The sequence below is a fragment of the Urtica dioica genome, chromosome 4, assembly GCF_054948205.1.
Source record: "Urtica dioica subsp. dioica isolate 48M chromosome 4, U.dioica_male_clone48M_v1_H2, whole genome shotgun sequence".
NCBI lineage: Eukaryota > Viridiplantae > Streptophyta > Magnoliopsida > Rosales > Urticaceae > Urtica > Urtica dioica.
In genome coordinates this window covers 12,927,659-12,939,976 of record NC_142759.1, presented here as the reverse complement: position 1 = coordinate 12,939,976, position 12,318 = coordinate 12,927,659, and the positions used below count along the sequence as shown (strand labels likewise).

The window sequence follows — 12,318 nt, the reverse complement described above, 5'->3', positions numbered from 1 at the left end:
AAAAGCACTCCTAATCCTTCCCGAAGAAGGCCAATATGTAAAGATAATATAATATAATTTGAGAGAGCGAAAGAGATACTAAAAAGAACAATGATATTCTGATATCTCTCTCATATATCCATTTCTAAGCGTTCGGCTCTAATTTTTCCCGGTAGCGACGTGTCCGAAATACCCTCGCAGGTTTTCTCTATTTTCATCTGAGAAACGGCTTTAACAGCATTGAGGCTCCTAAATTTCTTTAGAAGAGTTTCTCAGTTGGTATATTCCCATCTTCCCGTGTTTCTTATTTCTTATAGATCTGTTCTTCAGGGCAAAAAAAAAAAAAATAAATAAAGAATTTATTAAGTCTTTGCATGTTGTTCCTTTCATTTCGGTGGGAGCTCAGGGCTGCGAATTTCATTTTGTAAAATAACTAAATAGCTTTTGTGTCTGGTAATGTGTGAGGATTGTTTGGTGGACAAATTAATTTCATTTTTAGTCTTTAGAGAGGATACTATTGTAAATGAGAGCTTTTGAGATATGTAGAAAAAGCAAATGTTGAATCTTCTTATTTATATTGCAATTTGCAGGTTTAGTTTTTTCTCAGGTGATGTATATCATATGATGGAAAAAAAGGCGCTTCCAGATAAATTATATTTTGAAGTGATAATTTAGTATTTGTAAGTTTGTAACTGTTGAATCACAGTGGATATAGCAAAATGATTTCAGTTTTTTTTTTTTAATGAGAAGATTTTATCTCATAAAGGCCTTTATTCTCTTTCAAGTGTTAATTTGGTATAATTTTCGAGTTTCTCTCTTGATTTCTAGTCTGCTGAGATTCACTTGTTTGAGCATTTGAATCAAAACCAGAAGTTCTCATGTGTTATTAAAGCTGTCTCGAAAAGAAATAAAAGTATAAACTTGATGGTAATTCTGATGTTTGCATTTTTCCGAAACAGTATCGGAGCAGAGATCAGGTTGACCATGCAGAAGAATTGCCCTCGATTTTCTGACTATGTTTTTGGACCCGTTCCGTCCCATCCGGAGGTCAATTTCGCAATTTCCGTTCTGGAGAGGTAACAAAAACTCACTCCTGAACTTCTCGATTGCAATACCCTAAATCATAAACCCTAAACCAGACCATATTGACATGGTATTGTGAGTGGCAAAGTAGCCTCGCTGTCACGATCAGCCTTCTTATAGTATCCACAATACGAGAAATAAATTATTAGCTCATACTTTATTGTTAGTCATTTTAGGTTTTTATCGAATAACAGGCAGATCAGGATTTCGCGGTTTACTTCATATGTTCAATAAATCAGTTTTCCGTTAAAAAAACCATGTATAAAAATCACAGATGACTCCGCTATCTAGATTCAAACGAACTTTCCGTGTTTTGTTGTTGGCAATATGACCAGCTTCGTCCTTACCGCGTCCCCGGACCGGTCCCAGCCGAACTCTGTTGTCCAGTTGTTGAACTCTCCGACCTCGAAACTGCTGATCTCTTGTGGGCTCGAAATGCTCTACCGCGCTTTCCAACTCTGGCAAGTTGACCCTTTCGTCAAGGTAACCGATTTCCCTTAAAAAACCCGATTTCCGTAAAAAAAAAATAACGATCGGGACGATAACACGGTTCTGTCAACACGGAATCGCAGAAGCTCGTGGTCTCTCTGGCGTCCGATGAAGTCATGTGGGCCGCGATGATGAAGAACGAGCTCGTTCAGGAGCTCGGGAAAAAGCCTCTCTTCCTAGGTCTGAACTCTATCATGACGCGTTCGATTCCAAATCACATATATTACTTTTTCTTATTGTCTGCAATTTTTGTATTCAGGCCAATGCAGTGAAGACGAGAGCCGAGATTCCGCCGCAAGAGGAGCGGACTTCGCCGCGGCGATGTTGCAGAGGATTTGGGAGATGGCAAAGTCGAAAATCGCAGATCTGATTGAGAGCTTTCAGTCCCTTATGAACAAGATGGTTCAAAGCGGAGAGATAGAGAAACCGAGCGTCTTCGGAGGCTGCGACGAGTTTTTCAAAGAGAAAGTCACGTCTTCGTTCCTTCTCTCCGTTGTGCTCTCGCTTATCGTGATCGTTGTCCGAGCCTGCTCGGTTTGACCTTTTGGATTTTTCGGCCAAAGCTTTTGTTTAAAGTAGTGTGCTTATATGTTTGTGTCAGTGTTAGTTTTAATTGTGAACGGTCATTTGTGGTGGCAAATGAGCAAAATGCTATTACATTTTAACCATCATCCTTGTCTTTATTTATGAAGAAGAAAAAGAGAAGAAACTGGTTGATATGGGAATAGCAAAGAAACATAATGCAGAAATTTTGAACCAAAAGAAAATAGGAGAGGGAAATTGTGGAGAAACCAAGATTCGGCATTAGTTTTAGTCATTCAATTCATTCTGTATCAAATTGAGATATTACTGAGAGAAACCTAGAGAGAGATTCTGTGATCAAGTGAGCGTGAGAGATCAAAAGAAATTTCGAGAGAGCTCGACGAGATCGTGAAGATCGAGCTGGCGTGAAGATGAAGCTACATCTGCGAGTTGGTTTGATTATCTGTAATCGTAATCTTGTGTACATTGTTTGAAGATAGTGGATCGACAAGAGGACTCTCTCGAGCTCCGATTGGATTATGATTCAAGTTGAATCCGAACCAGGATAAATTGCGTCTTCTTATTTATTCTTCTTTCTTTTCTCTGTTTTTGGCGCGTTAATCCAAAAGATTACTTTCAGCGCAAGTTTTGTTCAAGATCCAGTTCGATATTGTGAATTGTTCATTTCTGTGTGATTTTGTGTTTTTGCAAAGTCTTAACATAAATAATAGAGAAAAAGTGGGCTCGAAAGATTGAATCGTCTTAAATTTAATTTGAAGTAAGAAAGCTATTATTATAGTTATTAGTTATAAGTTATAACTACAAAATGAATTATTTATGAAATAATAATTGTGGGGGTATAATTTTTTTTTAAATAATATTTATTATTTATTGGACCTTGGTTCGGCCAAAGCCCAATAAATGATTCAGCTTGACTCTGAGCAAGAAACCCAAGCTTAGGTCGCCAAAGAGAGCAGATCGCCCGCATTGAACCAGTCGAGTAGCGAAGTCATGGTCAAGCTGAAACTCCGCCGAGAAGACCGGATCTGAGAATTGACCAACCTGCAACGTGGCGAAGACGAGCTGATCAATACGTGTCCGAGAGATGATCTTTTTTCCGCCTATAAATGAAAACTGTTGTATTCATTTTCACGCACGTACAAGCTTCGACTCAATCTTTAAATATCTGTATTCAAATTCTCTAGTCCTGGTTGAATTCGCCTTCTCAACCTCGACACTTTGTCCAACTGTAATTATTTATTAGTAATAAAAGCTTATTCTTTCTATATTTCGTATTAATATTTCTCTTTAATTAAATTGAGATTTCATTTATGTTTCTTATACGAAGTCTTTTGAGACATATTATTAAATAAAGCAAATATATCGTAGAAATATTTGTGATTGTTGACGATCCCGAAATCAGCATCAACAGTAATGAGTTATAATTAGTTAAATCTTCAATAATCTCAGTAATCTTTTCTTTTTCAAAATTTACAATTCTTTTGTTTAATTATTTTATTAACAAAAGTATAAATCTATTATTAAGTTCTAATTTCATGATGTACATTTAGAATTTGTATTTGTATCGACATTGTAATAAACAAATAAATAAAACCTATATCCCCAATGAAACCAAGATCCGCAATTTATTAAGCTAGCAAATGTTAACTTTATTTTTGGGGAAGGAAAAAAAAAAATTATTAACCAAAAATTTCGACCGGCAAAAATCGCTCCTTTTCAAACAAAACCCCCCAAATGTTCTAAAACCCTCACCGAAAGCGAAACAATTGTGTGTGTGAGAGAGAGAGAGAGATGTCTGGGTTTTCGTTCGGATCGAGCGCATCGGCGACTCAGTCGTCAACTTCAGGCTTCGGTTTCGGATCCACGGCCGGGTCGACCGGCTTCTCATTCGGATCCTCCGCCTCGGCTCAGTCCACTCAGTCCTCTTCCTCTCCAGCTTTCTCTTTCGCCTTCAACACCGCTTCTTCTTCTTCCCCTTTCGCCTCTTCAAACCCTAGCTCCGCCGCTTCTGCGTCGCTCTTCGGCTTCGGCGCCGGCACTGCCGCATCCTCTCCGGCGCCTTCCTTCGGAGCCACGGCTCCTGCATCATCGCCGGCTCCGGCTTCGGCGACTACGCTGTTCGGCTCGGCTGCGGCGTCATCTCCGGCTCCGGCGTCTTCACTATTCGGCTCGGCTGTGGCGTCATCTCCGGCTCCGGCGTCTTCACTATTCGGCTCGGCTGTGGCGTCATCTCCGGCTCCGGCGTCTTCACTATTCGGCTCGGCTGTGGCGTCATCTCCGGCTCCGGCGTCTTCACTATTCGGCTCGGCTTTGAGCACTCCTCTATTTGGAACTCCGGTCTCAGCTCCGGCTTCTAGCTCCTCGTTGTTCAGCTCGGCGGCTCCGACATCTGGCTCCGCAGCCACGACGACGACCTTGTTCAGCGCGCCCGCATCTTCATCTTCTGCTGCGACAACGAGCTTGTTCGGCGCCCCGGTATCTTCTTCAAGCACCAGTTTAACTCTCTTCGGCGCGGCAGCTTCATCATCAGGAACCTCGTCAGCTTCGCTGTTTGGCTCGTCAGCCACCCCAGCAACCTTGTTCGGCTCATCATCTTCTTCCTCTTCAGCGCCGAGCTTCGTTTCTCCGTTCTCCGCGGCTTCTTCTTCAGCGTTTTTGCTCAAGACCACGCCAGCTCCGGCATCGGCCGCGGCCTCCTCGTCATCTGGATTCTCCTTCGGGTCGATGCCGTCTTTCAGCCTGTCTTCGTCGACCGCTGCTGCGGCGAAGCCAACTCCGTTGTCGTTTTCCTCGCCGGCAGTTTCTTCGTTCTCGACCGTCACAACCACGACCGCCATTTCCACTCCAGCGGCCTCAACCGGAGCCACTCAGTCTTCTTTTTCGATGCCGGCTTTCAGTGCTGCACCGACAACATCTTCGACCACCACCGCGAGTGCCACAGCAACGCCTGCGACCTCGACGGCCTTCAATTTCAGCGGTTTTTCCGCGAAACCGGCGTCCGCGGCTTCTTCTGGATCGGCTCCGAGTTTCTCGCTGTCGACTCCTGCTCAATCCCTCGCTGCTTCTCCTTCCATCGGTGAGTTTTTCATGGCCTTGTTAAGATCTTTGTGGTGGGAATACTTATACTAATCACTCAGTGTATAACTAATTATTATAAAATCACCCCTTAACTAACTGCCATTTACTATAACGTATACCCATCCTAAAATTTAAACCGGCTCACATCTATAGTGATTATATAAAGCATTTTCAATTCAAGGTTAGATATTGCAAAGATACACAATATGTTTTTTATGTGTTCTTTGGCTGCGCTGGTATTGGATTTTGCACATGATTGAAAATTTGCAACTTGGGCAAATGGATTATTGGATTTCTCAATTATCATTTGCCCTTTGCACACATTTTTCTATTTATTTTATTAGATAATTATTTGTTTGTTTTTTTAAAACTTGTATAAGATTATTGTTACCTCAGTGGGTTCATATACAAAATGATGACATAGTAATTGTACATAATAAAAGAGCTAATAGTTGTATACATACGGGTCAATCTTGTTTCAGCTACATTTCAATTAATATCGTCTCTGTTTTATACTTTTGCATCTTTCACACTCTTTAGATTCTTTCTTCTTGGAGAGTGAGATTCGACGGCTTTAGTTGAAATAGCTTTATGGTTCTACGTGTTATTGTTGTATCGATGATGATATTTCATATCTGCAGGTGTCTCTGCCTCAACATCTGCAGCCATAACGCCATCCGTTACTGGCACTACTACAACTCAGCCATCATCATCTCTAGCTGTGGCGACAAGTAGCGGGTATGTACTTTTAACCTTGCTGACCTTTTACCTTTTATTGGAACAAATCACTCACACCCATATGTGTTCCTTAGTTGGTACAAATATTGTCTCGGTGAACTAGAAAGAGTCGGAATGGCTAAGGTTTGTCCTACCAGTACCTATTTTTATTATGAACATTGAGTACTTCTTTCGTGCCAGTACATGATAGCTGAGACAACCAACGCAAGCCGTCAATTAGCATGATGTCATTTCCTTAGTAAGGGCTAGGAGTATTTGCTCATGTTTGCACTTTTGCTTTGATTTCTCTGTAGGACAACCACTAGTCTCACTGCGGCAGTTTCTACTACACCAAAATTACCATCCGAGATTACCGGGAAAACTGTCGAAGAGGTATTCCTCCATGCTGAATCCTAATTGCTTCATTGTTTGCATTATTCATGGTTACTAAATTTTCACTCTCGTATCTGTTTATATGCAAGAAGAAATTGTATAAAAGACGGGTGTGTCAAAATGTTTCTATAAATCTCTGTATCCTCTGATTCACTGTCTACCCCTATCCTACAAGCTTGGGGCATTCTCTTGTGTGTTGATTTAAGTTGATACGGATTCCACCATCCAAGCAGTACATGTTCTTTGTTTGTTATGCTCTAACGTCCAATTCTTTTTTGAAAGGATAGTTCAAGTTTGACTACCAAGGTAGATGATGCATTGGAGTACTAAAATTTGGACCATGTATTAGAAATTTTACAATCTTTCTATTGATCATTTTTGTGGCTTGCTTGCATTTGATTTTCCAGATTAGGATTATTAAAAAGGTATATGTGATATTTTTTATAAGTAAAATCCATGATAGGGTGAATTTCCTGGAATGTGGACACACGACAAGAGAATAATTCTAAACTATGCAGCACATAGCTGCCTAGTATGCTTGTGCATTTTTATCCGTCATATATTTTGTAATCATTTCAGCTCTGTGTATTAGATCATCAAGGAGTGGAACTCTGAGTTGCAAGAACGTACTGGGAAATTTAGGAAGCAGGCTAATGCAATTGCTGAGTGGGACCGGAGGATTTTACATAATCGCGATGTTCTTCTAAGCCTTGAGGTAATCTGTTTGCTCACATTCGTGTGCTTGTGCAATGTACAGAGGAATTAAGTATAATGTACAATTTCTGTCAACTGTTGACTTTGTAAATATTCTATGATAGAATCATGGACCACCTTCATGATTGATATCTTTTTATTGTTATCATCTAAAGAATTTTCTAGTCTTGCTTAGCTTATTATGATTTGTTAATTATTCCATTTCCATATTATGCTCAAAATCAGCCATTTTCCTTGATAATTCACCTAATGCCCAAACTTGAATTCATCAGATTGAAGTGGCAAAAGTGGTAGAGACTCAAGCTAACTTGGAGCGGCAACTAGAGTTGATTGAGACGCATCAACAGGAGGTATTTACATTTGGCTTCTGCCTGAATTGTTTGCATGTCGTTTTATTCATTTATCTATTATTTATTGCATTGACATCGTGATCGTCTATGAAGCACAAGGGCTATAATTAGAAGCGATATGAAAACTTCGGCTTAAAGATACTAATTAGCACCATTAAACATAAAAGATAAATAGAAAAATGGCATTAAGATTTTGGTAGTTTTGTGCTTCCAATATCTCTAGTAATTTTTCTCTCTCCTTGCCGTGTTTAAAAAAAAAAAAAAAAACCATGATACATATTTCATGCATCATTAGGTCGACAAGGCTTTGGAGAGCATGGAAGGAGAAGCTGAGCGCATCTACAAGGATGAGCGTAGCATACTGCTCGATGACGAAGCTGCTTCTACGCGAGATGCTATGTCAGTGATTGGTTCTTCATTTCAATCTTGTCCCACTCTTCTCTGAAATCATTGTTCTCGATAAATGTTGTGATCTTTCTGGGTTGTAGGTATGAGCAGGCTGAGTTTTTAGAGAGGGAAATGGAACAGATGACGGAGCAGATAAAAACAATCATCGAGACCCTAAATGCCAACCAGGTAACACTTTTTAGTTTACAAATTTATCAATCTTAATCCACTCATTCAAACATTTTTGGCCTTATATTCCAAGGGAGGAGAGCTTGATACAAACGATTCAATGACTCCACTCGATGCCGTTGTCAAAATCTTAAACAATCAGCTGAGTTCGTTGATGTGGATCGATGAAAAGGTTAGCGTCCGTGTTCTTCTTTCTTCCCCATTTTTTTTATAGGAGACATGGCATTTGGTACCCAAAATTCTCCGGTGATGTTCTTTCAATGTTTTATTTTCTTGCTAGGCTGAAGAATTTTCGACCCGCATTCAGAAGCTGTCAAGTCAAGGTTCTGCTGGGGATCGCCAACTGGCCGGCCCCAAATTCTGGATGTCCTGATTTTTTTAGTTTAATTTTTTTTTTTTGGTTCTTATACTTCTCTCTAGAAGTACGAGGGTGGTGTATGCATAGGTCACTTCTGTTATACCTATTTACAATTTCGACGTGTATTATTATTATTATATACACACGTTTTGTGGTGACTGACTATTTTCAGGAAGATTCAAGGTAGCTTCACTCATTCACTTTTCTCTGCATCAATGCTAATGAAAGAACACACTAACGTGTTGTATTTTTTTTTTTCAAATAATTTGGTTGGGTGTTTTGGTTTAATGGTCATAAATTTCTAATTTTTTATATTATTGAGTATTTATCGGCTTCAAGTCACAATGTACTATTGGAGGTTCGATATTCTGTGAAGATAAATTCCAGGCCACATCGATAGCAATGTCGATTCTCTTTGACAAAGCTAAAGGACAATGGCTCTCTGCTTGTGGGTTTGCGTGCAACAAGCTTACCAGACTACCATTTTCCATAAACTCAGAGATTAGGCCTTTGATTACATTACCTTGGTTATCGATGCTGGAGCAAACTGTAATGTGTTTCACAAGATTTCGGTGCCTAACAACTTGTCGAGTTTCGCATCCGGCCACAAATAAAGGATTTCGTTTTCAGTCTTCGCGCCAAAGAAACACTGCACTGGTTTTCAAACTTCAAAGTCCTTTAGTTGTGGCCTAACAAATCAAGACAAGCTACTTCGTTCCCAGCCCACTTTCAGACAAAAAAAAAACTTATATTCAAGATCATAAACAGAGGGGATAGTTATACACGAGTTAAGTGGGCATGCAATTAAGCCATCAGAGTTGGAAGTACATTATATGACTTGACTACTAAAGATAAATTCTGCAGTATGTACTTAAAGTGTGACCCAAAAACATTTGTTACCAATGTTTCTAAAACTCTCCGACATGTACTTCACATTTCCTTTAGTGTTTAGTACTTAGTACAGCTTATACTTTTGGAACAAGCAAAACCCTGTCAAAGAGGATATTTATGTCATATTAACTGATGTTGCGTTTTCTAACACCTTAATCTCAGGAAGAATGACTTAAGGCCGTGATGTCAATGCACTGGAGAAGTTTCTGTCCCAAGAAAAGAAGCTAGCCAGAGAGAGAGGGAGGGAAAAGAAAATGTTTGGGTTGCCAAACTCGTGACAATATGTTTTTTTGGTCCATTATTTATTTAGCAATAATATTATGAGTGTAGATTTTGTGTTACAAAATAGGGATATCAAATTGGAAACTGTAGAAATAATGGTTTGGGGCTAGCGACATAAGTTATGATTTTACTAATATATAGATTATCGACGACTTGATATATCGATTGGTACGTATAAAGATAGCAATACTTACCACCTATTATACCAATGATATACCGTTTACCATACCAAATGATATCCAATAATAAATATATAATTAAAAAATTCAATAAATATAGGTGATGAAGTAAGTAATATTGTTAGTGTGAGACATCACTTATTTTTTACTATGTAAAACATTTGTACAATAAAACAAATGTCCAGTAGCACGAGCTGGTTGTCGATCGCGACTCGTTTGAGGAGCTCTCGGCGAGCTTCGGGTTCGCTGACTCGTTCGGGATTACGGTCGGGTTGGTTCGGGAGGACTTGACGGAGCCGAACGGGCCGGGTCTGGATCGGAGGCCGAGAAGCTCGACTTGCTTCTGTGACTGGCCTTTCTGTTGCTCCGCGAATTGGAGCTTCGAGGTTAGTTCTTTGATCTGTTTCTTCAAATCGGCGCTCTTGTCTTGCTCGGCGATAAACTCCGACTTCAGAATGTTGATCCTGTCTGGCGATTCGCATGAAGTCCAGGCCAAACCGACCTATAGATCGAGAGGCAGAAAAACGCTTTCGATTCGCATCGCAAAGCAGAGGCAGAGCAATAAAAGTTCGGAAACCCTAGTTTCCTGAGAAATGGAATCCACGAGGCGGCGATTGAGAGACGAAGCGGTGTTTGGGAGGAGAAGGCCCTTGGGGAAGAAGGAAGCGGAGAGACAGCCGAGGAATATCCCGATAGCTATGGCGGCTGTGACTCGAACGAGAGTTGTCTCACATCAACGGAACGTCTCTCCGACCCGCCATTGCCGATCTTCTTCTTCGCCTTCTCACTTCTTGGTCAGACTTGGAGTTGGAAGTGGAACAGAGACGTGGGGTGTCAATAACCGCCATAACCCCCACTACAACACACACGTACACTTACAAACATTTGTATTTTTAAAAATCAATTATATATCTAATTTTTTCAAAAACAAAATTGAAAATTTATCAGACAATTCAAAAAGACTACACAAACACAAGCTTTTGATCTTTCGGTCTTACGCCCCAAAAAAAAAACCAACGCTCCACAGATCAACAAAGACGAGTGAATAGAAAAAAAGAAAAATGGAGGGAAACAGAGAAGTGGAAGGCATACGAAAAGGACCATGGAAGGCCGAAGAAGACGAAGTGCTGATAAGCCACGTCAGCAAGTACGGCCCGAGAGACTGGAGCTCCATTCGATCCAAAGGGCTTCTTCAGAGGACCGGGAAATCGTGCCGTCTCCGATGGGTCAACAAGCTCCGCCCCAACTTGAAGAGGTTGTCTAATTAACTTTAAAATCCCATTCAAATGAATCACAGTATTTTTTTTTTTTAAAGAAAAAAGGTTTTCAGTGGGTGCAAGTTTTCTCTGGAGGAGGAGAGAGTGGTGATAGAGTTACAGAGCGAGTTCGGGAACAAGTGGGCGAGGATTGCCACGTATTTGGCCGGCCGAACCGACAACGACGTCAAGAATTTCTGGAGCAGCCGTCAGAAGAGGCTCGCGAGGCTTCTTCACAACTCCAACACTTCTTCTTCTTCGTCTTCCAAGCCTCGCAACGCCATGTCCGAGCAAGAAGAAGAGCAGCCACTTATTTCCGAGGTAACGCTTATTGGGATGAATTTTACTTTCTCATAAAATGCTTTTTTATTGTTCCAAGTAAAAAAACCTTGTGATTGTTTTTGAAGGTGGGAGTTTTATCTTCTTCGTCGGAAGGAGATGAGACGATGCGAATGGTGTCGCTGCCGGATCTTTTTGGGCCGAGGCTGGTTAGCTTCGAGGAGGGTTTGTGTACTCAGGACCAGCACCGAGCCGAGGAGTCCGATGATCCTAGGCCCGTGTCTACTTACTATCCTCCTCTTCAGGCCCAGATAGAACAGCCCGAGCCCGGGTTCTCGGCTGAGAGCCACGATATCCTGGCCGGGCTCGACCCTTGCTACGACGTGTTCGGGCCCGGGCACGAATTTCCTCTGTTTGTCGAGGACGAATCCACGACCGCGCCCGATTGCTTCTTCGATGATTTCCCGGTCGACATGTTCGACCAAATCGAGCCTCTCCCGAGCCCTTCCGACCTCTGATGATCCCATGAGCAAAACCCAAAATCTAATTTGTACTTCTTTTAGATCATTGTTATTATCATTGCTTCTTGTCGTTGTATGATATCGCAGATGAAAGACGCGGTTGAGCTTGGAGCCAGCATTAGGGCTCAGATTAAGCCGCCGGAGGCGTAGAATGAGCCTTCAGTTCGAGGTTTTTATTTTTATTTTTTATATTTTTCTAAATATTACATATGATTTACTTTGAAGTGAATGAACATATAGAGCTTACACTCGTCGGTTTGAAGTTCATATTCGTACATCAAATTATAACTTATAATTCGCTGGTACAATGGAAAAATTACGCTGAAAGAATCCGTACGATGACCTCGATCGAATACCTTCCTCAAAAAAGCTAGTTGGGGAGGCTAGGCTTACTTTTAATTCCTGCAAAACAATGGAAATAGATCACTGTGGGTTACATTGAAAGACATGAGCTGAAGATAGTGTGTGTCTGAGGTTTCATTACTTTTAATTCCTCAAAAGTAAGTTTCTGCTGTTGGGTCTCTTTCCCGTGAACATCTCGAGCAAGAAGATTCCGAAACTAGACACATCTCCTTCCATTGATACCTCGATTCCCATGCCTTATTCTACGAAATCTCACGTTTAGTTGTT

The 12,318-nt window shown here is 40.9% G+C and overlaps 3 protein-coding genes across 6 annotated transcripts; all 3 read left to right on the top strand.

Moving 5' to 3' along the window:
• On the top strand, nucleotides 1-2,300 carry LOC149400560 (uncharacterized). Of its 2 annotated transcripts, XM_089611030.1 has the most exons (6): nucleotides 1-258; nucleotides 570-659; nucleotides 939-1,055; nucleotides 1,398-1,545; nucleotides 1,635-1,731; nucleotides 1,811-2,300. In XM_089611030.1, exons 3-6 carry the CDS (start codon nucleotides 964-966, stop codon nucleotides 2,089-2,091), a joined length of 618 nt encoding a protein of 205 aa, XP_089467156.1. In that variant the 5' UTR covers nucleotides 1-258; nucleotides 570-659; nucleotides 939-963; the 3' UTR covers nucleotides 2,092-2,300. The 2 variants fall into 2 exon arrangements, with proteins under 2 accessions (XP_089467156.1, XP_089467155.1); XM_089611029.1 differs by lacking the exon at nucleotides 570-659.
• Nucleotides 2,301-3,757: 1,457 nt separating this feature from the next.
• EMB2766 (structural constituent of nuclear pore) lies at nucleotides 3,758-8,585 on the top strand. Its single transcript, XM_089613016.1, has 9 exons — nucleotides 3,758-5,170; nucleotides 5,814-5,910; nucleotides 6,204-6,282; nucleotides 6,875-6,997; nucleotides 7,269-7,346; nucleotides 7,642-7,745; nucleotides 7,835-7,922; nucleotides 7,996-8,094; nucleotides 8,203-8,585. Exons 1-9 carry the CDS (start codon nucleotides 3,886-3,888, stop codon nucleotides 8,293-8,295), a joined length of 2,046 nt encoding a protein of 681 aa, XP_089469142.1. The 5' UTR covers nucleotides 3,758-3,885; the 3' UTR covers nucleotides 8,296-8,585.
• Nucleotides 8,586-9,773: 1,188 nt separating this feature from the next.
• Nucleotides 9,774-11,740, top strand: LOC149400558 (transcription factor DUO1-like). Of its 3 annotated transcripts, none has more exons than XM_089611161.1 (4): nucleotides 9,774-10,018; nucleotides 10,124-10,887; nucleotides 10,963-11,209; nucleotides 11,296-11,740. In XM_089611161.1, exons 2-4 carry the CDS (start codon nucleotides 10,694-10,696, stop codon nucleotides 11,683-11,685), a joined length of 831 nt encoding a protein of 276 aa, XP_089467287.1. In that variant the 5' UTR covers nucleotides 9,774-10,018; nucleotides 10,124-10,693; the 3' UTR covers nucleotides 11,686-11,740. The 3 variants fall into 3 exon arrangements, with proteins under 3 accessions (XP_089467287.1, XP_089467285.1, XP_089467286.1); XM_089611159.1 differs by having other exon boundaries at nucleotides 10,119-10,887; XM_089611160.1 differs by having other exon boundaries at nucleotides 9,774-10,501; nucleotides 10,660-10,887.
• Nucleotides 11,741-12,318: the final 578 nt, after the last annotated feature.